Genomic DNA, 26,148 nt, shown 5'->3' with positions numbered 1-26,148 from the left:
TTTTTCCGCTATCGGTACGGCTTAGAAGACGCACAACGACACTCGATACACGGGGACCACCAGCCTGAGTCGGCGCCCGCGAGAACTGCAGCTCGACGTGCTTGGCTATCCACGGATCCGCAGAAGGTCGCGCATCCGATACAGCGCAGGCGTCCAGAGCAGACTGCGATACGCTGGTCCCAATGTTATCTCGCACATTGCGGCGGCAGTACCTTACCGGGCTATGCTTCCGGCGTGGGCAGGGAAGCGAGGGAAGCGACGAGGGTTTGATATAGGAAGAACACCTTGAGGTGATGGTATTATAAGGCAATCGGTCTGTCCGTGGACTTCGACGCCTGTTCCCGCCCCATAGTCCGCATTTTGGAGACGTCTTCGCGACCGAAAATCCTCCATCATGGACGTCGACGATGCGTACAAGTCCGGAAATGGCGATGTAACGAGCCAAGCCATGCTCAGTGACCCCGAGGTTCAGCAGACACCGGCCACAGAATCGGATCGCCGCCTTCAAGAACTCGGATACAAGGCAGAGTTTAGGCGGGAGATGTCCCTCTTCGGAGTGCTCGGAATATCATTCTGCGCGATTGGTATCCTCACGGGGATGAGCAGCGCCTTCCAGACGGGTTTGTTCTCTGGCGGCCCACTCGGTCTCTTCTGGGGATGGAATGTGCGTTTGTTCTGAAATTCATTGCATATATCGAATCAGACTAAGCGAATCCGTCAGATATGCAGTCTCTTCATGTTGCTCATCGCTTTATGTCTCGCCGAGATCTGTAGTGCATAGTAGGTACGCATCCCCTTATCAGCGTTTGCTCATGCTGATCGGATTTGCACAGTCCGACTATGGGTGGCCTTTACTTCTGGGTTTGCAAGATGAAGCCAGACGCACCTATTCTTGGCTGTGAGAGCTCGTGCTTTTATTCAAACAAAAATCAAAACAGTCACGCTCGGCTACTTTCGCGCCTTATCATTTCCAGTTTGCACGGGATGGATCTACTCGATAGCTATGGTCTTCACGGGAACATCAGGGAACTTGAGGTATGCTGCTGGGGTAGATTGTTCCAGGTGCTCCCATGACTCAATCCCCAGCGTTGCCCTGTACCTTGCATCCCTGGCTGAGGTTGGCCAAGGCCGTACGCTCACCCGGGTCGAAATCGCAGCCATTGCCTGGGGTGTCAACATTCTCTCCGGGATCATCAACACCATCGGTACCAAGGCCATCGGTGGTATGAGTAGCTTCAACGTATGGTGGACGCTTGGGGGTACGTTCGTTCTCGTCATCACCCTCTTGGTCAAAGCGCCCACGAAGGTTTGCTAGTCTTCGATGTGATCTGATACATCGCTCATACTCCTATGTTGTTCCAGAATACCGCAGAATTCGTCTTCACGGACTTCGAGAAGTGAGCGGATATCACCCCATTCCCCTACAACGTTAACCTCCGCGAAGTTTCACAGGATGGGGCTCCAGAGGATTCGTCGTTCTACTTGGCTTCCTCCAGGTACGATGAAACTAGGTTGCCGCCCCTATTAGACATTGATCAGTCGTACCAAAGGCTGTCTATACGCTGGAGGGGTGTGAGACTGCTGCCCAAGTAGCCGAAGAGGCAAAACGTGCGGAGATCCTCGCGCCTCTCGCTGTAGTCGGAAGCATCGTTGGCTCGTGGTTCATCGGGCTCGTCTACATGCTCGCTTTGCTTTTCGCTGTGCAGTCTATCGCGAGCGTCCAGGCGACGTCCTATGCCATCCCCATCGCCCAGCTCTACTACGACGCCGTCGGGAAGCGGCTAACTCTTATGTGTCTAACAGTGATCGCGCTCGCGCAATTCATGGCGGCTGTCACGGCGTTCACCGCGAGCTCACGGTTGTTCTATGCCCTCGCGCGCGACAACGCTTTCCCGGGCAAGAGCCAGTTCATGGCACTGAATCGGTACCAAGCGCCTTACTGGGGCGTATGGCTATCCGTCCTGATCGGCTGCATCGTCTCGTGTGCATACATTGGCTCGACTATCGCGGTTAGTCTAGCGCTCAGCTCGCCTGCCTAGCTGCTCCTTCATGATGACGTACAGTTTAACGCGATCCTGTCGTCCGCGGCTATTTCGGTCATGCTCGGTTATCTACAACCAATACTCATAAGGGTTTTCTGGCCTAGCTCGTAAGTAATTCGCAGTCTCCCGGGCCGTATCCGGCGAGCTGACGCTTATATATCCCAGCCTCACTGAAAAGGGTCCATTCACCCTCGGCCGGTGGTCGTGGTCCATCAATTTCGCTTCTTTCCTTGTGAGTCGGGCAGCTTGAATACATTCAACGGCATGCTTACGCGTGCTGCGCTCAGTTCACGGTGTTCATCTGTATCCTGTTTATTCTTCCTACCGCGCATCCTGTGACGTCTACGAATATGAACTATGCGATCGTCGCAGTCGGCGCGATCGTCGTCATCGTCCTCGCGAACTGGGTGACGTGGGGTCGGCATCACTTCGTCGGGCCTGTCGCGACCGTTGTCGGGCAGGAGGGGCATCGCCTGAGCTCGGAGAAGTCATGATTCTCGCTTTGCATGCGGAGAGCACACGAGTTGTGTATCGTAGATCATCGCCGTTTCAAACTAGCTGCGGACGTCCGTTTTCGCTGTGACGCTCTCTGATATCTTGTGTCGGGCATACCGGCAGTCTGAGTCTAGTATACGTACTTTAAAGTATGTCATCCCTTCCTGGTCGTGAGAACTCGCGACAAATTTGCTGCGCCGCTACCTGTAAGCAAGACTTCACTCGCACGTCGGCCGCGCACTCTCGCCGATGGATCATATGCTTGCTGCCTCAGATCAGTAAAAAGTCATGGTCGTGTGCTACAGCGGCTGGTAAACTACCGGCCCGGATGCATCGATAGATTTTATGCTTTGAATGGCCTAGATCTTGCAGTGATCGAGGTTAAAGGGAGCGTAACTGACACATTCGCACCGGCCATCACGGACCAAGACTGTTATTAGCGCCCGTACAATCATAATCACGTCCCTATCAACGCGCCCTTGAATTCCTGTGTTGAAGAGTTGAGCTGAATGGAGCATTTACTCACTGATCGGAGTTGGTTGAAGCGCCCAGCGACCATGAATAGACACCCCATCAGCAAGCTCCGCCGTTCCGGTACCCGTGGTCAACGACGAGGACGACAGACAAATTACGTGTGCTATCATCCATCCGTATTCTCGGTGTGCTGTGTGCCTTTGCTCTTAATCCCTTCGCGCTGTCCTCGACAGGCAGCCTGCTTCCGCCCATGCCGGGTTTCCTCCACACAGCGGTCGGGCTCCTGCCCATAAGCTCGTACGCGTGTCCAACGCGACTTGACGCAATCATCCTAACGTCATTCCGAAAGATATCCAGTGACCAGAACATGGCGCCGTCCGAGGCACACTATCACTTTGTTGGGCATCTCGTCGGTGAATCGGGCTTGTTCACGACGGCAGAAGTCAGGCGCTTATACCTTTGCAGCTCCTCGTGTATGGAGGCCTAACGATATGGAACATCCTCACCCAAGGCAAAGAGGCCGTGTTCAAAACCGTCCTACTCGACGCTATCCCCACAAACAAGCCTAGTATACAGTGCCAGGTGCGGAATCTGCAAGTGGTGAGCATACCCCTTGGAGCGTGGGTTTGTGATGTTTATAACGTGTTCTCAGGGCGACATATTCTACACTTCCCCAACCGGCGTCTTCGCATGGTCAGTAACGGGCGTGGACTCCGGTGACTCCGCTGGTACGCTATCCTTACCTTGAATACGAGTTGTGCCATACGCTCCATTTCCGCAGGCTTCGACGTGGGGGCCAATTACGCTGGTGCCAAGCTTCAGGCGAACGTGACAAGAATGACCATGGTATGGTTATGGTCCATGCAGAGTTTCCAATACGACGTTTGCGCCAATGCAACCGTACCGCAAATCGACGGCATTGACAAGAACGGAAACCCGATATTGAACAAGGACGCGAATGGGCAGACGAATCAGACCGTCATTTCCATGTGCTCGCACTTCGACCTTGCGTCTGCGGTGCCTCCGACCTGGGCCGCCGAACGGCAAGCCAACATCTCCGACTCCTTCTACGATTTGTCGGCATATTTCCAAACGTGAATTTTTCTCGTTCTCGTACGCGCGAGAACATGTTCTTATACTCTTCGCAGATTAAACTTTCCCAACAACACGTTTCCGATCTGCAGCTTTCCCCCGTACTGCAAACAATCGGCCAACTTTGCTGCACCAGAAGATACTACGATCACACCGCAAGTTTCACGCTATTCCCCTCCCGCTCATTATCCTAAATGCTGTTGCTGGTTTTCAGGGCCAACGCGTATGACTTGACAATATGGATGGACGTCTTATCCTACACCCCTGAGACCACGGGCTCCATTTATACGGATAGCAACGGCATATCGCTCGGCGATGAGCACGGCGTGTTCGTGCCTGGCAACAGTACTAAAACGACCCTCGTGGATGCATTTGAAGAGACGTATGTTAACGGCACCGGTACTTCCGGTATCAACATGGGCGTGACAGGCATCGGCGCACTCCATTTGTTGACCCAAGCACAGAACGCGGCGAACGGTTTCAACGAACCAACCACAATCACCAAGCTGCGCTCGGCATCATTGGGCGTACTCAACATAATCGCGGTCGGTATCGAACCCTTCTATACGCGCCTTTTGACTCATGCTCGTTTCAGGACTATGCGGTGAAAGACCTCAACGACCGCGTTATCGGTTCTTCGTACCTCTGCACGGAGTCGGACGAGCATTGGAAATCCATTTGGAGTCTGATCGCGCTGGTTTTGGGCAACAACTCGTCCCTTTTCGGTGTCTGGCTCGCCTTTAGCGTGTCGGCGATGCGCAAATGGGACGAGACCAGATATGGACCAGGTACTGATCGTGTTCGTATTGTTATGTGTTTCTTTGTGCACTAACGAGCATTCGCAGTTGCATCCAGCGAACGCCCAATCGTCATTCCCACTCTTCGGCAGGACAGCGCAACCGCGAGACTGCCTCGCTGTAAGCTCTATGTGCGATCTTCCGCCGTCACCTGCTGACTCTGTGCGTTCTGGTAGTCCGTGACAAAGAGGACGAGCCTATGCTCTGAATGCGTTGTACTGACACACGTTTGCGTTCGGTTTCAGTGCTTTTTATTTACATCATGTTAAACCCGTAGGACACCCCTTGCTTGTATATTTGTGCCGCGATTATTAACCTAGTCATCTCTATAAACATATCCCTGTAATCATATATCATCCGACAGTAAAGAGTATAGGGCAATGTATCAGAATTTATCGTGGATTGATCAGTACAGCGTACTCTAAGGCGAAGGGGACATCTTTCTAATCGCGACGTCGTCGAACATGTATAGAGTGAAGACGAAGATAATGTAAGAATAACGAAGTGAGCGTACGAAAGGGGTGTGTGTAACAACATGGTGCCCTCCAACCTTACGCCGGCGTCGCATTAACCTTGACGAAGCCCTCGCTGCCTGTGATGCCGCTTAACATCGGCGGCCTGTTCTTCCCCCTCCCCTTCCCGGTCCGCGCGTCCATCCTCACATAACCTCCCGGATCGCTGCCCGTCTCCGCGCTCAACATGGGAGGCCTCCCACGAACGGTATGCTCCGGACCGAGCAGCCCCAGCGCCGCGTACTTCTCCGCCGTCGCATTCGCGTCCGGATGTCGCGTATGATATGCCTTGCGCAGGCGCCACCACGGCCGCGCGCCGCGCCTCCCCTTCCCGCTTCCGTTCGCTCGTTGTCGACGTCGTCGCTCTCCGTCGTGGTGGTGGTAGCGGTCCCCGTCGTCGCGCTGTCCATCGTCGATCCGGGTCGTAGATGGTGAAGGGACTCGGACGCGGGTCGGCAGTGCGCACGGGGTTGAACAACGCCTCGATCAGGCGCTCTGTGCCCTGTTCGCTCTCCGCCTCCTCGCTCACTAGGTGGAGGGCGTCGAATGGCGCGTCTAAATCAGTGTAATCGTGCGAGTGCGTGCCCGAGTCGGCGAGGGAGAGCGCGGAGTTGGCAGCGTAGGTGGAGGAGTAGGGTGTCGCGCGAGGGCGCTGAGGTGCGCATTGATTGAGGAGGATACCGGAGACGCCAGCCATGATCTCGCCTTTGGCGAGCGGCGGTGCGACGTAGGATTTGTCACCGGATACGTAGTCCAGTTGTAGGGTCAGCTGGGCGTGCCAAAAGTGAGTTGGATTGGGACCGAGATGGACAACGTAAATCACCTTCAGCAGCGCATTCGTCTTGCTATGTGGTAGGGGGTAGTAACGCTTCCTTATCCGCATACTCAGCAAGGTTGAGCGTGAGCGTGCCCGATCTTGGATGTCTTGGTGCATCTGGATCGCCTTGTATGACATGCTGCGGCTGATCAGTACTGAGGTACGATATCAAGGCAGAACTGCAATCACCTGAACCACCTGCAGTTTGAGCTCGTTGGGTAGTAGCTCGGACGTCTCCCTGTGGAGTCCCATCTGGACGACGACACCAACGGTATGCTCCCATTGGGTGGCATGCTCCACGAGTGGTACGTAGGGAGTCATACCCCGCTCGGATGAGGAGAAGAAGCCCGAGTCGGGCTCCGAGGTCTGTGGCACCGAGAGTGAGAGGGACGATGCAGGTGGATCTAACGATGATTGAGCGTCGTGATCTGCGCTATGATGATAGCTGCTGCTTGGACGAGGGCTGAGCGGCGGATGCGACGCGGTTTCTCCAACCGGCGTAGCCCACCGCCATGGTGAGCAGCCTGAACCTTGCTGAACTTCCACTTGACGCCAAACTCGCCGCGAACATAGGGAACATTGGTGAGGCCGTGGATGACGAGGCGAACGTTGAAGAGGGTGTGGCGGGGGAGGAGGTGGAGCAGGCCGGAGCGGAGGCCGTGATGGGAGGGGGTCGGGGTTGTCGAGGACGTGCTGGGCGTCGACGGGCGGAGGGGCATGGCGGGCTCAGGCGTCGGTCGCTATGCATTCCCTGCCGGCGCGGCCGAGATGGTCGCGCATGCCGAGAAAGGTGGACGCAAGTTCGGGCGCCGGTCTCGGAGGGTGCGGTACACCGCCACCCCGCGCAGTCCAGACTCGCTCGGGTAAATACCGAGCGGGTACTTACCGCGAGTACGGGCGGTGCAATCGCATAAAATGCTGGTTTCACTGCATGGATAGTTGCATGTGGGGACTCGTGTATCATCCTAATGTTGCGGAGCCGGAAGGACGGGACAAGGGGAGTATCAATGCATCTCCCTCATTGGGTCAATTATACGTACTTACTGATATCATTGTACGAGGAGAAAATCTAGTCACAGCGGATGGGGTTGGCTCATTAAGCTCGTTGTTTCTCATAAGAAGCATTGATGATACTTCAGCGACGAATGCTATCAACGCCGATATTTTCGTGTACGCTCTCATCATCAAAAGGGCGATTAGCATACTAATCCAGCAAACACGAAATATATAGACAGTACTTTGAAACCGCGACGCGGTGTTCTACATGAAGAGGACACACCCGCTACTGTATATCTCAGGGGTCTGTAGTCGTGCTTCAATGTATGAGGTTCCGAACGTAATTGAATACTCCCAGTGGGACCCGGATCAGTTTCTTGCTGCCGTGAATCAGGAAAACTCGCAGTAGATAATCGGCATTAGCCTATGTCCCGACTCAAGAAGTATCATGCTGTCTGTCCAGGGTCCGTTCCGAGTAAGTAACTCGAGTTTTCAGATCGGCCCGCTGCAACTTGGAGCATGCGCCCGCATGCCTGTAATCACGGAACCGGCCGCTTTTGAGCGCGGGCTCAACCCAACTTGCACTGCGTCCAGACAGGATGAAGCGGTCAACGTCAGGGTGCCGAAGGCAAGACGCCGGTCCTTTGAGGCTGAGGTCACAAGTCAAGGCCTCCACGATATAGAGCATAATTACCGGACTTCTCGAGTCGCGGTCTGCATGCGATCGTTCATATGTATGCCCTCCGCAAGACCATGTGATGCGGAAGCCGTTCCCGAGCAAAGCGGCGTGCTAAAATTCATATCGCGAGTCTGGACCCGGGCGGCTTGCCCAAGCATCGCCCTTTGGAGGTAGTGGGTGTCCCCTGGCCAGACCCGGCATGCGAAATCATAACGAAATACCGGCCACAACTGAGAGCCTCTGAAAATCTGACCGTCGAGTTAGTATGGAACATTGTCTTCCCCCGATATGTGGGGTGTATCTGTCAATGCGACAGACAGCGAGGAAGCATTCATATCAACGCACTTGGCTTCAGATCCATCCATATTTCTTGTCGTGGAGTGAAGAAACCAACCTGTTCCCGCGTGGATCTAGAGCTAGCGAATTGATGATTCATGAAGCCGAAGCGGGGCACACCCGCGCTGAAACGCCTTGGTGAAGGGCATACGCGCTCAGCGGAAACAAGGTGGATGCGCGCAAGACATTTCACCTCGCAATTGCGATATTTCTTCATCAATATATTGACCACAAGGCTCAGTATGTATATATAGAGCCTCGAATGACGAGCTGAACGATGCTTACAAAATACCTCGTTATGCCGCATTTTAGGCGTAAGAAGGACGCGGTAAAACTTCAAAGGCATACCTGTGCCGTTGGGAGAAGGGATCGAGAAAGCTTCCGCATACAACTGCCAGCTGGCAGTTGCGACACGAGGCGTCTCTCGATTTATCGATGGGCAAGATCGCGACTGGATGTGAAGGTACCATATCGCTCGTTTCAAGAACACCCCTCTCTTCTGTTTTCATCTAGCCGTCGAAGCAAGGTTTGCGTGCAAGAGCCGGCGAACGTGAACTTCCACGAAGTCGAGGTCATATATGAATCGTCTCACGGTGATTAGGAAAGCAGTCGCACGGTCGGTTTGAACCCAGTTCGGATAGTGCGGACCGGGATGGTATTTCACTTGGGCAGAAAGAGAGGCAACAGTCGATTCTAGATACACAAACTAGGCTACAAGATGTCACGAGCAAACGAGCAGGGCCGGGACCGGTGTTTGATAATACAGAGAGGAGTAAGCAGTTGAGGGGATATCCGGTATTAGTGATGCTATGAGTAAAAGCGGCGGACATGAACGGAGCGGAGAGAGACGAGAGAGTATTAGAGGAAAGTCGAATAGAGGGGTCCACTTCCAGAGTGAATTAGGTTGATTTTCTGAATAGGCTAGAGGGCACTTGTAGAGCGCGTTGGCGCCGGTCCTTCACTGGCGCCCCTTGAGGACGATGTTGAGCGCGCCGAGGATGACGTCCCACGCGAGATCCATCGCGTCCCACATCTCCGTATCGAACACGCCGAGCGCGCACGCGTTCCGCCAGAAGCCGTTCACGCGTTGGGCGAGGTTCATGAGCCTCTGGGCGTCGTAGCCCGCACTTTGAGCAAGCGCATGCGAGAGCTGGGCACGGGTGGAACCTGGAACCTGGCGCGAGGACGTGCCAGCGTTGAGAACGCTCGACGTAATTTGGAGGTTGGTCAGCGCCGTGAGGAGTTGCGGTACGGATTTGGTGTAGAGGTAGCGATGGAGCGTGGGGAAGGCCTCGGCGGCGGGCACGGCCATGGGCGTCACGGGCAAGGTGAGCTGCGTACGCGACGAGGGCGCGGCGGCGCGGGGGAATGCCGGGAGATGCGCACAGTTCGCGGCGAGGACGAGGTGGTGGGTCGGGACGGTGGTCACCGCCGTAGACTTGGTGCCAATGGTGGACACGGCGAGAAGATGCGTCGGGGACGAAGCGCTCGGCGCGACGGGTATCGAGAGAGAAGGCGGCAGACGCGACGACGGGATCGTCGGCGGGAGCGCGGGAAGCTGTGAGCAGCTTGCTAGCATCCTGAGCACGCGGTATCAGCAACCGGAGTTGAACTCGAGATGTAAGGCCAACTCACTGAGATGCCTGGGCTTGGAGACCCTTGCGGATGTACTCGATGGGCGTCCCCGCAAGATCGGGGTCGAGCGCAGCAATCGCGGCCGGCGACACCGGCGTGAACTGTGGCCGAGCAAGGGTGCGCGGAAGCCGCACCTCGGGCATAGGCGCGTGCGGAACGGGGTCGATTGACATGGGACCGGTCGCAAAGTGATCGAATGTGTGGCGAGAGGGAACTTGGAGCATGATGATTACTTTATAGGAGGGTATGGATTAAGAGATGGGAATATGTCGGCGGCGCGGAGGTGGTGGTGAGGCAGCGATGACTAGCTGTGTGGTCTCGGAGATGTGTTGCCAAAGCGCGGCTCGGGCTTGGTGAGTTTGGAATAGGGCGACAAGGCGATGTTATATCTGCCATGGTTTGTGCGGGGCCCAATTGGAGAACAACGGTAGAACAACGCTAAGGCGCGATATGGTACAGGGATTGTGGCCGCGAAAGGAAAGAGCAGCGTCCGAGGCCCTCTGCCACCTGCCCAGAAGCCGCCTGATCCAGACCTTACAAACCTGATAACCTAGCAGCATGCTATGACTTGCACGATTCACATTTGGCGCAACGTTCGTTCGCAGAGCAGTCGAGACAAAAATCATGGCTGTCTACCCTCGGCTGCGGTCCTCGAGGCCTGAGTTGCATCACGACGTCCCCTTCAGATGTCCATAACCAGCAATATTGCACGCTGGCATGAAACAAGTGCTCGAAGAATTTAACCCGGTACTCGGGGTCTCGTCCCTTTCCCCTTTGAGTCACGCGCTTGTTCGCGTTCACCTTCGCAAGGCTATACCCAAGATCTGCTCATCTTTACGGGCGCGTCCACCGATAACAGGCCCCCCTCGTCTTCGCCGACGCGAATCCCCGGGCTTGCACAGTCGCACAGACCCCCTCCCTCGCCCGTACGCGTTACAATAGCGATCGACGTAATCGACCGCCGCATCGGGCGTGACCGCGTCTCGACGCGCTACGTAAACAGGTCCTGCCTGTGAATATGGCGAGATCTGTGGAAGTCTGATACGGAGTACGTCTTCTCCGGCGCTGGGGCTTCTTCTCAGGCAACGCAGCTCATGCTTTCCAGATCGGGCGTGTGCAGTCGCCAACGCGACCTTGTACGCCCGTCCACGTGCCGCTCCGCTAGCTCCTCGAGGCGTGATATGAAGGAAAAGAAACTCTCGAGTGCGGTCTTCTGGTGGTTTTAGAGTTGCCTGCGGTGGAGAAGCTTAAGAACGCCAGGATGTCCCTTGTATTTTGCTGCCCGAGTTCCGGCGGTCCACCGAGCCCGCGCCGCACCTTGGCTTTTCTTCCCAGATTGGCGAGCGCAGGCGCCCAGCGCTCGGACAACCTTCGCTCACAGAGATCCCGAGTCATGATATCACCCGCCTGGGATGCTCCTTCCCTCAATAGTGACAAGCCTTGGTCGATGCACATGGCTCCGAGGTGGACTGCACCCCGTCGGAGAGCTGACCTGTCCGCTTCGGGATGGCCTCTCCTCTTTATGGTCCAATCTCGATGACGGTATGCAGTCGCCGTATCACTCTGTACTGTGTTCCGATACCTTTCCACAATGGACTGCAACGCGTCTTGCGGTCGGTACATTCCGTCACGCATGCGTACTGCTGCTGAAAATACCCCACTTTGTTCCAGCTCCAACGCCAGTTGGCTCAGCCATCTCGCACGATCGCGCACATGCATCTCATCTGGCGCAGCAATATCTCACGAAATTCACGCTCCTGTCCGATGCATCGAATTTCCAAAGATAAGAGCTGTGCAAGGTTTACAGATGAGTCACAGTACGAGCGCCTAACAATCAATGAGTCTATGTTCATCTGCTCAGCTTGTATAGCTTGATCTCTGCGTAACGTGAAGCATATGGACATCGAGTCTACTTTGAGGAGAGTTAGGCCGTGGTGCTGCATTGTTTGTGTGTACACCACGGCATTGACTCTCGAGCTGTGTAGTCATCACACGTATTTGCATCTCACATCAAGCTCTTCCAACTGCTGATATTGATGCTATACCTTCCATACCGCGAATATTGTCTATGCAGTCCTCTGCATTCGTCCAAAGACTCGATGAGCCGGGGTCCGTGTGTCTTTATGATCGGCAATCTAGGTGCCTCGTTAGCGTCGCCGCCGGCCGGTGTCCGACCAAGATTGTTCAGGTGAACTCTCCGCTCTGCAGGTCATGTCTCAGCATTTATCGAGAGCATCAAACTTCCATGCCGCTTTTGATGACGAAGGTGGGCGTTCCTCCACTTTTCCGGTCAACTTTCCCCCCCTACTATATCTTTCTGTTCTTAGTAATGGCCGAACTTTCTTCGTGATCGTATTCCCGGCTGTTCAGGCCGGTGGTAACTCCAGATCCCGGTGTTTTCTGGCTTCGATATGCTTCCTTGGCTCCATTTCACGCTATGATGAGACCGTGGTTTCTGGCTAATAAACTAACCTTCAATTGCACGTCAGTAGTTGTAGAGATTGATTGATATCTCCGCAGCAGGATGTTACTCGCACCTGTGGTCAAAGCCTCTGAAGGCACTTGACTTCGTTCGATTGCCATTGTCATTACGATGATCCATTGCTATACACCTGATAGTCGTTGCAGCTGAGCTTACACTCGTTCTGCGAACTAATTAGCACCTATGTCAGTGTTCACGTACGACCCCGTCACATCCGGAGCTCGGCGGCACGAACTTGAAATGGCTGGTCGATGGTTTTGATTAAGGAAGTGGTATACTCAACACAATCATTAACGTCGCCTCCGCTTTGAGAGGGGATTGCAGAGGAAACTCCGATTGATTGCCATCTCATGTGAGATTATACTACTTGAGCATAGGGCTCCTGGCGAGGTTGTAGATGTCCTGACCTGGCGATGGCCCAGGAATCATCGTATTCATCAATGCTCTAATATTCATGTAGTAAGTACCATATCGCAATCGCGTACCCCTCTTTATCTTATAAATTCCGAGGGGATAAAGACCTCAGAGACCTAACAGTAATTCCACAATCCAACCCCAGTATTCCTGGGAGGGTATGTACTGAATCTGAATGCCGTGAAACCGCACGTGAGTAAAACAGTGTTCAGTGCTCGGGCTGTTTCTACGCCCAGCGAATTATTCCTGAATCCACCGTACTCGCATTCCTATTCAGTTCTCTCAATAAAACGCGAGACAAGCGAGGATTGAGTCGGCGGAACGACCCCTTCCAATTCGAGGGACTTGCTAGTGGCGAGCGCTTGTTCTGTTGGCGCTTCTGCCCACGTGTTCCCTGCGAGCGTCTATATCCCTCTTGGCACACACCCAACCAACGACCATATTTACTTCTCAACCAACTTGACGGAGGGCCACCTAGTACCACGTCTTTGGGAACGAGAGTATTTGACGTTGTTGAAGGCGTTCGGCACGCGGCTCACCATCGTCTATGCCGCGATGCCCCGAGCTAAGTCGTCTGCCTAAAGCGCAGCGTGTCGCGTCCATCAAGGTAGGGTATACCTTTCCCTTTAGACCGTCCAGCTCATGCACCAGTTTTCTGCGCAGTTTCGCAACCAGACGCCAGGTCGGACCGCGGCGCTCATCGGTTTCGAGCCGGTTCGACCCGCCGAATTCCTGGACCGTAACCATCCTCTCGCTAGTCAGTACCGGCCTGACCTGAAGAGACCTCACACCCCTCAGTGGAGATCTCCCGACGGAATCCTTGCTCTTCGCGTATTCCCTCGCGCACTGTTGGCACGTCCGCTAACCCCGTGGCCAAATCCTCCATGGCCTCCGGCCAGTATCTATCCTTCTCGAGAGGATGCAGAAGTGATCTCTAAGAATGTGGTTGGCATGTCCGTCGTGTGTGTCATAGGCAAAAAGACGGTACACAAGTCGGCCGTCATCCGCAGGAAGATCGCGGGAAGAATCAAGACGGCGTTGTCATTGATTGTCACTCGCGGAGCGGACATCGGAATTCGGAGGACCGCGAATGGCAAGGAGCTCAAGTCGCTCACGTTTGATCCGGAGGGTGGGGGTGGCCAGAAATGGGTTCTATCCGGTACGTTGTGCCTCGCATCTCATATCCATTGGTACTGAATCCTCGCAAAGACTGGACGTATTGCTTCCACCCGGGCCTGGCAATCTATCGTATGACATACCCCGACCTCGTCTCCCTCTTGCGCTCTGCTCTTGGATCGGTCAAGACCAGGGCTGAGACCATGGAGAAAAAGTGGGCATCACGCTTACCCAAGAAAGAACCCCTATCTAGAGCGTTGGCGTCAGTGAAACCCGTACCGCAACTTTTTTTTCCCTCGAGGAAAGCTTTCCGCTCGGAGTCCGCCAGCAACCCGCTGCATGATACGTTATCATTGCCCGAGAACGAAGTCGTACTTTCGGACAGGACTAAACGAAGATATGCTCCAGTCGAAAGCGAAGCTCCATCGGAGTTTCCCAAGGTCACTGTCGGCAAGGACAATCGTACCGGAAAGAGCTATCAGCTCTATCAGAGAAAACCTCTGGTCAAGCAAAGATTCTCTCGACCCAGCAAATCCCGAGGACAGTAGTCCATCCCTCGCTTTGTACATATACAGGGTGGCCAACATAGGCAATGCTTTCATCGCGCTCCCGGCCACAGGAAGCCCTTCATGGACTCAGATGCGATGGTTCTCGAACCATATCGCTGCGGGATCAAACTGCAAGAACACTCGCTGAGGGCGCAGTGGCTGTGCGGGGGAGGAGGCGGCCTTACCCTTTTGTGGCCTTACAATTGAGGCGTACGGCACGAAGATCGGGCATTGTTGATCGGTTCAACGCGTATATATGGCCCTTCCTCAAGCCCTTCTTTTTCGACTTGTTCACCCCCACCCGCCGTGTTGTTATAATCTTGGCCGGCGCGGCCAGATGGATAAGCCACAAACCTCGTTCTGCGTCTGGCTGGTCGGTCATCGTGTCCCAGCTGGCCGAATCTATGAAGGTACCTTTCGACTTCCGCGGCCCAGCGAACCCCAGTCCACTAAGGATCACATCAAAAAGCTCAGGAGGGCAACCAAGTTTCAGGGACTGTATTGGTGAGCTTGATCATCACGGTTATGGTGGCTCAGGGAAAGCCCGGGTTCAATGGTATTTGTAGGTTGGGGGAGCATCCTTCAATCGAACAACCTATCGTCACTACCAACGGCGACACTGCCGAAGGGTTGCCACGTTCCGCCTCACCTCATGAATCGTTCGTGCCAGAGGCACCGGTTACATCTGAGGCAGACGATCTCGGTTTCCGGCCCTTGATCCCTGCGCAAGATGGGGCTTATTCCGTGGAGAGTGGCGCAACCCACGTCCTCTCTTGCTATGAGGAAGTGTCAGATGCAACTGGCCATGACTCGAAGCCCGTGGTGATCCCGGTCAATTCTATGGTGTTACTCGACAGTTGCTTCAAAACCTCGGCTCGCAGTACCGTTCGTGACTCGCTGCTCGAAGCGCCTCCTACCGCAGACGGACGCGCAGTCGGCGAGTTACCAAGAATACGTTTTCGTGTACCCGATCTCGACACGATTGGCCCACTTCTGATATACTTCCATACCGGGAATCAAGCCGAACTCATGAGAAGGGTGGTTCCTTCCGAGAGGATCAGGGATCTGCTGCACCCGTTACCTTCTGCTCCAGAGTCGCCTCGCAGACGTGCATTAGCAACGAACGTGGACGAGCACAACCCAAGCTGCGGGATGTCGTTTACTTTTCGCTTCGGCAACGGCAGAAAAGGCACTCGATTCCATGGACGTCTTCGAACAGCTCAATCTGTGGCTCAAGACATCGCGGACCTTGACGCTAGTCGTTTGGTCTCTCGAGGTCCTGAAGAGTCGGACCTGGAAATTGCCCTCCGCCGACTGGGTGGCTTGAAGCAAAACCTTGAAGAATTAGAACACTACGGCCCGGAAGTTTGGCATGAGGTTCAAGCGTCCTGGGAGATCTTACTGAGGGCGGTGAGCCTGAAGGCCAAAATATATCCCTCAAATTCAGTGGCGCACAAGGAATGATTATAGTCGGTGCACGTCTTATGAACGCGTATTATGTAGCGTTTAATTGTAGCGAATCAGATTCTGTGGTTCTTTCACTGGAGCCACGTGATGCTGAGTTGGGCCTTCTTTCATTATGATTTTGCTGGCGAAGTCCCGGTCTGTCTACAGTTGCGGACACCCAAAGACAAAAACACGAACATCATCTACCGGAATCCTCTCGTCATGACGTCTGCACGATATGCGGATATGATCACTGGGGACTGCGTCGTCTGGCCGGCGACCATCACGGACGCCGGCCCCAGTAACCGTATAGCCAAGCCGGCCGGTTTAGCCCGCCGATCAAAACAGGTTTAGTGTCTCCAGTGATTTTGTAGAGCCCCAGGTTTCAATTGCGCTCTTTTCCCTCTTCATTCTCGCCGATGCGCGTCTCCGCTTTCTTGCTATGCATCTGGTTGGCTGCAGTGCCAACCGTCCTCTCATTAACTAGCTACGCAAACGATTTCATTGACCCATCCTATGTTGTCTCCAAGTCTTTCAACTCTACCACGGCGGAGGCGCAGGAGAGCATCGTCGAATGGGCCATACAGCTGGCTGAATTCGGCCCTTGGTGTGAGCACTATATACAGAAATCCGTGATCGATCGATATATACTCAGCTATCCATGGCAGCTGTATTGAATAAATCTGTAATTGCTCCCAGCGGTGATAAGCATGACTATATGAGCTGGGCACCTTAGTATGTGCTGCAAGCCACCAACCGTCTTGTATCTGCTGACTTCTCATCTAGTTCTTGGCCAAATTGCACCGGTGTTGGAAATACCACAGCGCTAACGGATGAAGAAAGTAAACACCCTTTAATATCGACGTGACAACAGCTGACCGGCGCTGACCCTCGGTACAGTCTGGAAGACGTGCCCGTACTATACTCGCGATGGCCTCTTCAATCCGGATGTACGATTTGTGAACGATGTTGGCGCGTTCCAGAACATGTCGGATGCAGTCCTCTACAATGCACTCGCCTGGGCTATCAACGGATCGTCGACGTTCTCGACCAATGTAGCCACCTACATCAAGACGTGGTTCCTAGACGATGACACCATGATGAATCCGAACCTGAATTATGCTCAGATGGAGCGTGGGCCGACAGGGCAGAATGGCACGCATACAGGTGTTCTGTGAGCGCAGCGCCAACTATTCTAGCAGAACATCGCTAACAACAAGTTATTCAGTGACCTAAAGTGCATGTCGAAGCTCGTCAGTGGGATCCTCATCCTTCGTGAAGGAAACGCCGCAGAGTGGACGTCTGACCTAGACTCGTCCCTGGTATCCTGGACCAAGGAATACATCACCTGGCTCACGACCGCAGACATAGCCATTCAAGAAAAGGAAGCTACCAAGTGAGCACCCTTCGCGATTAATCAACTTGGTGCATAGTGCTGACGACCTCGAATCTAGTAATCACGGGACCTTCTACTATAATCAGCTCGCTGCTTTACAAATCCTTGCTAATGACACTTCGGGCGCGCTCGCCACAATCAAGGAATATTTCACCACTCAATACCAGAACCAGATCTGGGCCAATGGCGAGCAGGTACGTTGTAGCGTCACCGCAATCTAATACCCCACGTCACATGTGCTGTTCCAGCCTTTGGAAATGATCCGCACCAGGCCATATCACTACCGATCCTACAACTTGGCTGCCATGATTGTATGATCCGCTCATTTGGTTTCGTTTCTCTGACTTATACAATGCGCGAAGACGAACGCACGGCTCGGCTCGTACCTGGGCTATGATGCCTGGACCCTCGAGACGAAAAACGGCTCCACCATCCAAACCGCGCTCGACTTTGCGCTGACGGTTGATCCGGGCTCCGAGACCGCGTCGGAGCTTTATCCTGATGTTGCGGCTGTAGGATCTACCTATGGCGACTCCGACGGGAAATATGCTGCCTGGCTCGCAGCGGCGGACGACACCTACCCTCAGCAGCCGTATTTCTTCTGGGATCAGGCAAGTGTTCTCCTATCGTTCGGCCAAACATCCGACTGATTGACCCCCAGAACTTTTCCGACTCCGGTTTGAGCAAGAATGTTACAGCAGCCTCCACCCCGACATCGACGAAGCACGATAATGCTGCGCAGTCGATCCGATCAGGATTGGGCGACTCCGTAGCCGGGCTTTGCATTGCTGTGCTCGCTATGCTCCTGTAATCTTCTTGCTTTGACTCACTGGCCACGTATGCTATAATCTATCCAGTCATCCAGTACGTTGGCATATGGACTCACAGTAAGGATATTATGAGGTGTTAAGGTGGCTATGTCATAGACCGGCTTCCATGTCTTTCCCTCCTATCGACTTCCTGCTCATCGACACTAAGGGCGTGCTTTGTGCCGAATGGAAGGAAGCATTTTCCGTGCTGCCTGACGACGTCAACGCCCATTTCACCTTCCTGCAATCCTCGTTGGATGATCTTCCTTCGCGCCATTCTGGATTTGATTGTGCAGTCTCTCCCGCGAACTCCTATGGCATCATGGACGGAGGGTGCGCACACTGCTCGGCAGATCGGCTTTCCCCCGCTGAGGGTCTGCTGATACAGGTTCGACTACTACTTGTCCCGGGCGTTCAAACCTGTCAATGGCGAATTCGAAGCCCTGACGCGGCACGTTCAAAAGGCAATCTATGAACGATACACGGGCTATCTCCCGCCTGCGTCGTGCATCGTGGTTGATCTTCGGAAAAGCGAATTGAAGGACAACAAATTTGGTGCCAACTCAATAGCGGTATTGCCAACGATGAGGTATCCTGGTGAGACTGTTTCCGCAAGTTTGATGAACCTCACTGATAATCACATCGAGCAAAGAGGACGTGACTTGGGACAAGGACTTGGTGTATAACTGCATGTGGAACCTCCTCGTGCAATTGTCCAAGAATTGTCCAGGGGAGCCCGGGTTCAAGCAGGGTGCGCCGCCCATCAAGAAGGTCCTCATGACCGGCCTCGCGACCGGGGTTGGCGGGATCAGCGCAAAGAAGTAGGTTCATGTAGTGAGCACGGGGTCTGAGTTGTTCATTCCGGTGACCCGCCGTTCGCAGGTGCGCCGCTCAGATGGCTCTAGCAGTCAAACACTTCGCAGAAGCGCGGCAGTTGCCTGCCAAACACATTAAATCAGACTGGTCGGATGTCTCGAAGAGGCATTTGGAGCTGGAAAAGACGCGCAGTATGTGATAAGTATGGCACATTCGTTGCAACGGGGTCTATGGATCATGGCAACCATTGCGCCCGAGTGCAACGAACTAAGGGATGCGTACAACAAGGGAGGACCAACTAACAAACACTCCCATTGAACATCAAATCGACGATGTCCAAGACACGTCAGCAGTATTCAACGTAGCCATCTAGCGTCGGCTCATTTTGCGCTCGCATTGTACTTTTCTTTCGGAGATTTGCAAACAAACAGTGCAACGGTGCCATAAACCTAGATCCTCGGATGAGTAGTGCATAGCGGCGATAGCACATTCACCTGCAGCTGTACCTTAACGTCCACATCGCGGAAAACGGCCTGCAGGCCTTCGCGAAGGCCTTCTGCACTGTCCTGGGCGTTGCCGAAGATTGACCGCTTGTTATATGCGTTCATCAGCCAGTTGCCAAACCAATTATGTCGAACACCTGCAATGCCATCGTCAGCAATACCATACCGAGTGCGTGGTAGCCCACGTACCTTTTCCGAGTATGGTCGCACCGTAGAAAACGCTCGAGGGCCCGGGCGCAAGGGCTGGAGCTAGCGCTGCTGCGACACGTGTCGCCTTTTCTGGGAATGCGCCGGGAAGACAGTGGAACAGGTAGAAGAGCGAGATGGACGCATACTTGGCCCGCATCTCAGCCGGGACGGGGTCGAACACGCTCTGTGCCCTCTTCTGGATCTCCCCAGTGTAGCCGCGAGACTTGACGGCGCGGGAGGCGGACTCGAGCGTGTCCGGATTGAGGTCGAGCAGCGTGAGCGAGCCTGGGACATCTTTGGCCGACGCTAGGCAGCGGGCGGGGTAGAAGCCCGTGCCGACGCCGGCGTCAAGGTGCGCTGAGGCGGGTTGTTTGGTGAGATGGGCTTGGAAGAAGGGGAGGAGAACGGATGAGGTCGGGCAATGCCAGGCAAAGCTGTTGGACACTCGGAGCACCCAGAACTCGTAGATGAAGGCGAGGACCAGCGGGAGGGAGTAGACGGATGAAGATGGATGGAGTTCGGACATGTTTGAAGGGACCAGTTAGCTAAGGAGGGAGGTTGTGGTCAAAGAACAAGCCACAGAAACGATGGCCAGCGACTACCCTTCTGTTTTGTGAGGGCTAAGTCGGCCGCTCGAACGGAAGTGTTCCATCGTGCAAGGCGCCGCCCATGCAGATAACCGCTTTAAGCTCGAGACAAACACCCGGGTTTTGCCCGCCATTCAGCAGCAGCTTGATATCGCGCTCGTACGCTATCTGGGACGGTTCTGATCTGAACGTCGCAAATCTAGGCTCGTGAGCACGATTCTCTTCTTTGAGAGAACGCAGTCGGTGTTGGAGATCGCAATTGTTGAACCGCGTCGCTATTTTCTACGAAACGCGGCACTTGCCTCATTTGGCGCGCAAGGACGACGGAACTTTGCGGCTTCGTCCTGAATTGCACCGGCATCCTCGTGAATTGTCGAGGTTGCACGCGTATCGACGCCGACTCAATAAGTGATGAGCTGGAACTGAATACATCCCATGTATGGCGTCCATAAATAATGTAGATAAACGGGACTGCCCTGCTATGGAAGCACAAGCAGTCGGCGCCGGTTCCTGACCATCTGCCGCTGCACTGCTGGCGTATCGCGGGTGAGCATGCTTCGTAATACATATCCCCTTCGTCATTTGTACTGATGAGGCTCGGAATAGCGACAAGGTTCTGCATTCCAGGGCCAGAAACGATGGACTCTTCAGGTTTCGACGGTCTATGATTGCAATCGTAGTTCTCCCTCGGGACGTCTTGCATCGCCCGGATACCAGATCGTTCAACTGTTCCCTATATCAAGAACTCCACGTGCATGTGTTCACCCCTGGCATCATACGCCAAGCCGCATGATGAGAGCAAAGTGAAGAGAATAGAGTATTGCCCCTGCATTAGCGAATCGCGGGCAATTCGGTTTGCATAGAGATCCGGTAAGACTACCACGCACTTCATCGCGATAATTGGCCTGAAGAGAACCTGATCTCTCAGAGATCGGGACTCCATAGATCTAGAGTAAACCTTGTACGAATGCACTCGAATATATAACACGAAGAGAGGGACCGTGTAGCATGATTTGGTGTTCACCTCCTTGGCCATCACCACACAGATTCACAACGGACAGTCATGGCTGCCATACCCGTTGCCTTCAAGCTCTCTCTTGGAAGTACCTTTGGTATGGCGCATGTGGCACGTTTTCTGGACTTCTACTAAGCATTCGGATGCTTTTTCTCGTAGGAGCCGCCTTCATCGGAACCATGATTTCTACGATGTATGCTCCTCGTCATTTGATGAGAATCATATATTAATCGCTATGTAGGCTATATGGGCTAACCACCTTACAAGTGAGTGAAGAAAAGGAGAAGATAGATTTGGCAACAATCATGAGATAGACGTATATCTATTTCTCCCGATTCCGGAAAGACAACCTCAATCTCAAAATTCTCGTAAGCCCTGATCAAATTTGGATTAGATCAAGAATCACATCTCTCATTCAGGTTGCCGCCATATGGTGAGTGTTGGGAGACTCAAGGAGCGCGCACTATCTGACTATGCCAAGGGCACTCGATACTGTCCATTCCACTCTGAGTAGGAGATTTCGGTTATTGCTATCTCCTGTTCCGTGCTTAGCACCCCTCTCCAGTTTGTCAGACAATGTACCATTACCTGGCATGTTTCCGGCGTGTCCGTCACTACACGATGCAGCTGACAGAATCCTCTTCAAGATCACCAACTATGCTAATCCTCTTGCATTGCTTGTGGGCACAAACGAACTCTTCGTGAGCTGAAACAGTTTTCAGTGGCAGATAAACTGAACAACCCGGAGGTTTCCATTCTCGTCAATGTATGCTATTGCAATGTTTCGTGCTCCCCTGGGCCTGACTATCGTTGATGGATTAGCTCATGGTCTCAGTCCTGGTGCAAGCTTTCTTCGCCAAGCGTATCTTCATCGGTATATTTCTAGTCTCAGTATCTACGCCGGATAAGGACCAATAGTATGGCAGTGGCTAGTCCGTCGACGAGGTGGTGGATCGTGTCACCTGTGGTAAGCTCATTAGTGAAGTCTACAAGAGTATCGTACTTGACAGGCATCTGTGTGCAGATGCTTCTCATCGCGGCGCATTTTGGTCAGTAATTTCAACACCTGCGTTAGTAAGGCTCAAAACTGGACATTGCTTTTTTTGTCTCAGGGTTCGGCATTGGTATGTGAATATAACGAGAGCCTTCACTTACTGATCTCTTCCCTTCGATAGTGACGATCGTCTCCGCGTACGATAGCATGTTCCATACCAAATCTGCTTGTCTTAACATCGATCATACAGGATACAAAGAAAGGCCCTTGTTCGGTTACGGGAAATCTTTGTGAGCTCTCTGCAACGATTTTTTTCACCGCAGATGTTCACCATCTGCAGCACTTTGCAACCCTCCCGTTCGCCGTGGTGACGGTGGCGGCAGATGTGGCAATCGCGGGTTCGCTCTGTGTTCTCCTGTACAATCGTCGAACAGGTTTCCGGAGGTGAGTGTCCCTTCGATAACAGGAATCGGATGTTTTAGAACCGTCAGCGCAGGTCGAACAATGTCATCCATACTCTCATTGTATATGCCGTGAACCGTTGCTTGCTCACTTCCTTCGCGGCTACGGCTGAGCTGATAACTGTTCGTCGTCACTTTCGCGTCGTTCACTCCCCGCGATCTAACTCATCCGGAAGCTCGACTTGAAGCCTGATACTCTCTGGTTCCTTGGCATCGACTTTGTCATCGGAAAGCGTACGTCTGGCTTCCTGCACCCTAATATCCCGGTATTTACAAGCCGCTATCCTCAGTTTACGCCAACTCTTTCCTTGCCACGCTACTGGCTAGAGAAGGTCTCCGACAGAGGGACACAGGGGACACCGATGGCTCCAACACGATCTCCCTACCATCTTTCCGCCCGCGAACGTTTGACACATCGGGACAGAACTCGGTACGCTCACCCGTCTACTGTGCCGAGAGGCAAACTCATTGCCGGTAATTCCAGGGCTCGACGCGCACTCCCGTACCCGGATTACATGCTCCCGGGGTCCTTGTGAAACCCGACTCGGAGCAGACGCAAGACATCTACGCTATACCTGGCGTTAACTCCGACCTCAAGTTTATGCCGTCGGACACGCAGTACAGCGCAGGGCATGATTTGGACGTTTGAAAACCGTCTAAAAGCGAGTCCTGAAGCCGGAGAAGGCACGAAACCTGTGAGATTTGTCGCGCGGGCAATCAGTCTGGGTCGAGGCTATGGCTACATTGCTTTCAAATCGTCCGATCTACATCGAGAAGTACCGCTGAAGTTGAATGGGGAGATGACTGTCCTGGATACGAAATGTCCGAGTGTCACTAGCTCTCGCGCTTTACTTGCAGTTCGCCACCACGTTGAGGCCGGCGGTGATGGCGTCGTTGAGCTTGCTCTGTGCGTCCGAGAGCAGGCCGAGCGTCGAGGTGTCGTTGCTACAGGCGAAGATGGTCGATAACCTAACACAAAGTCAAAGCTACATCGTACGCACGATGAAACGCTCGCCGGCGTAATGCTGTCCAGGGCGTTTTGGGCGCTCGTGAGGTTGCCCTGGACTTGATCCCTGGCTTCTGCGGGCGCGGCCTGGAGCTTCAACAGCGCCTTGCCAATGACGCCGATGGCTCCTTGAGCTCCGGAGATGCCGTCCGTCACTGCTTGCACTGCGGCGGCAGCCGTGGTGTTCCTGTGAAAGCATCCTATCGATCAGACGAAGAACCTTGTCGGCATTCATCGAGTACTGACGAGGCGATGGGTGCCGCGGCACCGAGCTTGCCGACCGCGGTCTTCGCGCTCGAGAGATCGGTCACGATCTGGAACCTGTTGATGTTGCACTCGAGGTTACCGATCTGACGAACCTCGAGAGGCGCTATGGAAATATCGTTCAGATCACGATCGGATCAAAATGGTGAAAAGACTGGGCGCACCAGCGTTGACGCCGAACGTTGCGGCAGCAGCGAAAAGAACAAATACGGATTTGAAGAGCATTGTTCAGGAACAAAGAAAGCGGAAGAAGCTCGAAACGGGGAAATAGATCGGAAAGACGAAAGCAGCGTAGAGTTCAACTCGAAGGACACCAGGTCTAACGGTTTCGGCATTGCAGAGTACCTTCTTATACGCAGACCGCAATGCGGTGCCAGAAGTAGAGAAGATCAAGCCCCTTGCTGCGGTTGGACGACCATTACCGCGCTGTAGTTGAGAACGATGGCGTGTCGTAGAGACGAACATGATTCACGCTGGCGAGTAGTCAAGACGGAGTGTGGTACTCTCGCCTTCTGAGGGTCTTCTGAGGATACCAGCGTCCAGTCTGCAGCCGGTCTGCAGCCGGTACATGGAACGTTCGGGTTGAACGTTTGAAATGGTGGTGAGAAGCTGGTAGTTGACGACGGCAACGTTGATGGACGTTGCTGCGTCGTCTGAGACTGCGAGCTCCGTGACCTGAGGTGATCCTCCCATGTTACGATTCTACTCTGCGAGCGCTGATCGCGACATTCGGGAAGAACAGGCATCGACATAAACTTGCTGTGCTCGGAGAAGGGTTAAGATACATGCCAAGGTTGCGATACTAAACAATGTTGCCTGAGAAATTCGAGGCAAGACGTAAGCCGCAGCTGCCGCGATGCACTCGGCATCTTCCGGGGGGTCGCCTTTTTCCACATTCAATCCCCGTGATAGGCTTGCATGTACCGCTAGCGTTGCGCACGCGAATCGGGAGACGGCGACGGTTGTTGATAGATCGCCGAACTCGTTGTCCACTCGTCACCCACAGATGGGAAATCGTTTCCCTCGTATTGACAGAGGCGTGACTGCGTTCCCGGGCATCGATTATTCTATCGCTCTCATCGCCTTCCACGGCTCGCAGCAGCTCATGCCGTGTACTCTGCCCTTGGCTTTCTGCAAACAAAAAGCGCGACGCGACCGACAACCTGAAGGTTCGAAGGGTCAGCGCCTAGATCATAAATCGAATGGCTTCTAGCGCCATCGCACCTGAACATCTACATCGCGGAAGACAACTTGCAGACCTTCCCGGAGGCCGTCTGCGCTGTCCCGAGCGTTGCCGAATATGGACCGCTTGTTATACGCATTCATCAGCCAGTTCCCTAGCCAGTTGTGTCTGACGCCTGCCATACGCCGAATGAGTTGATTCTGAAGAAATATTGTGAAACACGTGTCACGCACCCTTGCCGAGGATAGTCGCACCGTAGAGCACGCTTGACGGTCCGGGTGCTAGTGCAGGAGCCAACGCCTCCGCGACCCGCGTCGCCTTCTCCGGGAACGCGCCTGGTAGACAATGCAACAAGTAGAACAGTGATATGGACGCAAACTTGGCCCGCATCTCAGCCGGGACGGGGTCGAACACGCTCTGTGCCTTCTTCTGGATCTCCCCAGTGTAGCCGCGAGACTTGACAGCGCGGGAGGCGGACTCGAGCGTGTCCGGATTGAGGTCGAGCAGCGTGAGCGAGCCTGGGACGTCTGTGGTCGACGCTAGGCCGCGGGCGGGGTAGAAGCCCGTGCCGACGCCGGCGTCCAGGTGCGCTGAGGCGGGTTGTTTGGTGAGATGGGCTTGGAAGAAGGGGAGGAGGACGGATGAGGTCGGGCAATGCCAGGCAAAGCTGTTGGACACTCGGAGCACCCAGAACTCGTAGATAAAGGCGAGGACCAGCGGGAGGGAGTAGACGGACGCGGAGGGATCGGTAACACCGGGCATCTCTTCACTGAAGAACCTGGCTACGAAGGTGGTGGTGTCGTGGGCGGGAGAGGCAAGCACATCGTCAGCTATGGGACCGTCGAGGCCATCTGTCTTGCTTGCCGGAACAATCGGGAGGGAAACGGAAGCCGACTGACGGACGTGTTCCTCCTTATTAGGCACAGTTCTCGCCGCGGGTGTTGCGAGGTGTTGCGTTGAGCCTGCTTCATAGACTTGTTGCAGGAGATTCAGCTCACCCCGCGCACGCGGTGGTCATCAGTATCACACTGGCATTTGGCTTTC

General features: G+C 54.1%; 10 protein-coding genes across 10 annotated transcripts; 6 read left to right on the top strand and 4 right to left on the bottom strand.

Annotated features, from left to right (window-relative positions):
* Positions 1-6: 6 nt before the first annotated feature.
* On the top strand, positions 7-2,618 carry PUNSTDRAFT_140926 (uncharacterized protein). Its single transcript, XM_007379555.1, has 11 exons — positions 7-664; positions 722-784; positions 834-898; positions 975-1,035; positions 1,087-1,306; positions 1,363-1,397; positions 1,445-1,496; positions 1,551-2,009; positions 2,064-2,149; positions 2,208-2,274; positions 2,330-2,618. The coding sequence occupies exons 3-11, from the start codon at positions 841-843 to the stop codon at positions 2,534-2,536; spliced, it is 1,245 nt and encodes a 414-aa protein (XP_007379617.1). The 5' UTR covers positions 7-664; positions 722-784; positions 834-840; the 3' UTR covers positions 2,537-2,618.
* Positions 2,619-3,261: 643 nt separating this feature from the next.
* PUNSTDRAFT_110729 (uncharacterized protein) lies at positions 3,262-5,108 on the top strand (the record flags this gene model as incomplete). The annotated part of the gene is made up of 10 exons (XM_007379554.1): positions 3,262-3,308; positions 3,361-3,424; positions 3,477-3,611; positions 3,664-3,739; positions 3,793-4,105; positions 4,160-4,258; positions 4,318-4,648; positions 4,699-4,891; positions 4,949-5,020; positions 5,077-5,108. The coding sequence occupies 10 exons, from the start codon at positions 3,262-3,264 to the stop codon at positions 5,106-5,108; spliced, it is 1,362 nt and encodes a 453-aa protein (XP_007379616.1).
* A 343-nt stretch (positions 5,109-5,451) lies between these two features.
* PUNSTDRAFT_130322 (uncharacterized protein) lies at positions 5,452-6,948 on the bottom strand (the record flags this gene model as incomplete). The annotated part of the gene is made up of 5 exons (XM_007379553.1): positions 5,452-5,814; positions 5,879-6,181; positions 6,236-6,355; positions 6,419-6,633; positions 6,738-6,948. The coding sequence occupies 5 exons, from the start codon at positions 6,946-6,948 to the stop codon at positions 5,452-5,454; spliced, it is 1,212 nt and encodes a 403-aa protein (XP_007379615.1).
* A 2,250-nt stretch (positions 6,949-9,198) lies between these two features.
* On the bottom strand, positions 9,199-10,018 carry PUNSTDRAFT_58362 (uncharacterized protein; the record flags this gene model as incomplete). The annotated part of the gene is made up of 2 exons (XM_007379552.1): positions 9,199-9,820; positions 9,876-10,018. 2 exons carry the CDS (start codon positions 10,016-10,018, stop codon positions 9,199-9,201), a joined length of 765 nt encoding a protein of 254 aa, XP_007379614.1.
* A 3,195-nt stretch (positions 10,019-13,213) lies between these two features.
* PUNSTDRAFT_118105 (uncharacterized protein) lies at positions 13,214-14,732 on the top strand. Its single transcript, XM_007379551.1, has 3 exons — positions 13,214-13,378; positions 13,435-13,930; positions 13,981-14,732. Exons 1-3 carry the CDS (start codon positions 13,319-13,321, stop codon positions 14,433-14,435), a joined length of 1,011 nt encoding a protein of 336 aa, XP_007379613.1. The 5' UTR covers positions 13,214-13,318; the 3' UTR covers positions 14,436-14,732.
* A 1,373-nt stretch (positions 14,733-16,105) lies between these two features.
* On the top strand, positions 16,106-18,131 carry PUNSTDRAFT_140922 (chondroitin AC/alginate lyase). Its single transcript, XM_007379550.1, has 9 exons — positions 16,106-16,490; positions 16,550-16,616; positions 16,668-16,723; positions 16,782-17,055; positions 17,110-17,277; positions 17,336-17,471; positions 17,526-17,588; positions 17,640-17,888; positions 17,939-18,131. The coding sequence occupies exons 1-9, from the start codon at positions 16,301-16,303 to the stop codon at positions 18,086-18,088; spliced, it is 1,353 nt and encodes a 450-aa protein (XP_007379612.1). The 5' UTR covers positions 16,106-16,300; the 3' UTR covers positions 18,089-18,131.
* Positions 18,132-18,213: 82 nt separating this feature from the next.
* Positions 18,214-19,674, top strand: PUNSTDRAFT_96724 (macro domain-like protein; the record flags this gene model as incomplete). Its single annotated transcript, XM_007379549.1, has 6 exons — positions 18,214-18,419; positions 18,475-18,683; positions 18,739-18,907; positions 18,969-19,351; positions 19,409-19,542; positions 19,595-19,674. 4 exons carry the CDS (start codon positions 18,214-18,216, stop codon positions 19,099-19,101), a joined length of 717 nt encoding a protein of 238 aa, XP_007379611.1. The 3' UTR covers positions 19,102-19,351; positions 19,409-19,542; positions 19,595-19,674.
* A 1,570-nt stretch (positions 19,675-21,244) lies between these two features.
* Positions 21,245-23,300, top strand: PUNSTDRAFT_130316 (uncharacterized protein; the record flags this gene model as incomplete). Its single annotated transcript, XM_007379548.1, has 18 exons — positions 21,245-21,293; positions 21,356-21,389; positions 21,438-21,462; positions 21,511-21,564; positions 21,616-21,629; positions 21,678-21,706; positions 21,919-21,962; positions 22,019-22,070; positions 22,123-22,163; positions 22,221-22,245; positions 22,309-22,320; positions 22,372-22,387; positions 22,441-22,480; positions 22,531-22,634; positions 22,687-22,774; positions 22,828-22,885; positions 22,942-23,081; positions 23,136-23,300. 18 exons carry the CDS (start codon positions 21,245-21,247, stop codon positions 23,298-23,300), a joined length of 990 nt encoding a protein of 329 aa, XP_007379610.1.
* A 77-nt stretch (positions 23,301-23,377) lies between these two features.
* PUNSTDRAFT_140920 (uncharacterized protein) lies at positions 23,378-24,227 on the bottom strand. Its single transcript, XM_007379547.1, has 4 exons — positions 24,086-24,227; positions 23,904-24,027; positions 23,653-23,844; positions 23,378-23,596 (listed from the first exon to the last, which is right to left on the bottom strand). The coding sequence occupies exons 1-4, from the start codon at positions 24,144-24,146 to the stop codon at positions 23,500-23,502; spliced, it is 474 nt and encodes a 157-aa protein (XP_007379609.1). The 5' UTR covers positions 24,147-24,227; the 3' UTR covers positions 23,378-23,499.
* Positions 24,228-24,634: 407 nt separating this feature from the next.
* PUNSTDRAFT_140919 (S-adenosyl-L-methionine dependent methyltransferase) lies at positions 24,635-25,866 on the bottom strand (the record flags this gene model as incomplete). Its single annotated transcript, XM_007379546.1, has 3 exons — positions 24,635-25,084; positions 25,146-25,279; positions 25,338-25,866. The coding sequence occupies 3 exons, from the start codon at positions 25,864-25,866 to the stop codon at positions 25,025-25,027; spliced, it is 723 nt and encodes a 240-aa protein (XP_007379608.1). The 3' UTR covers positions 24,635-25,024.
* Positions 25,867-26,148: the final 282 nt, after the last annotated feature.

This window comes from Punctularia strigosozonata, assembly GCF_000264995.1.
Source record: "Punctularia strigosozonata HHB-11173 SS5 unplaced genomic scaffold PUNSTscaffold_1, whole genome shotgun sequence".
Classification (NCBI taxonomy): Eukaryota; Fungi; Basidiomycota; class Agaricomycetes; order Corticiales; family Punctulariaceae; genus Punctularia; species Punctularia strigosozonata.
This window is presented reverse-complemented; position numbering and strand designations above follow the sequence as displayed.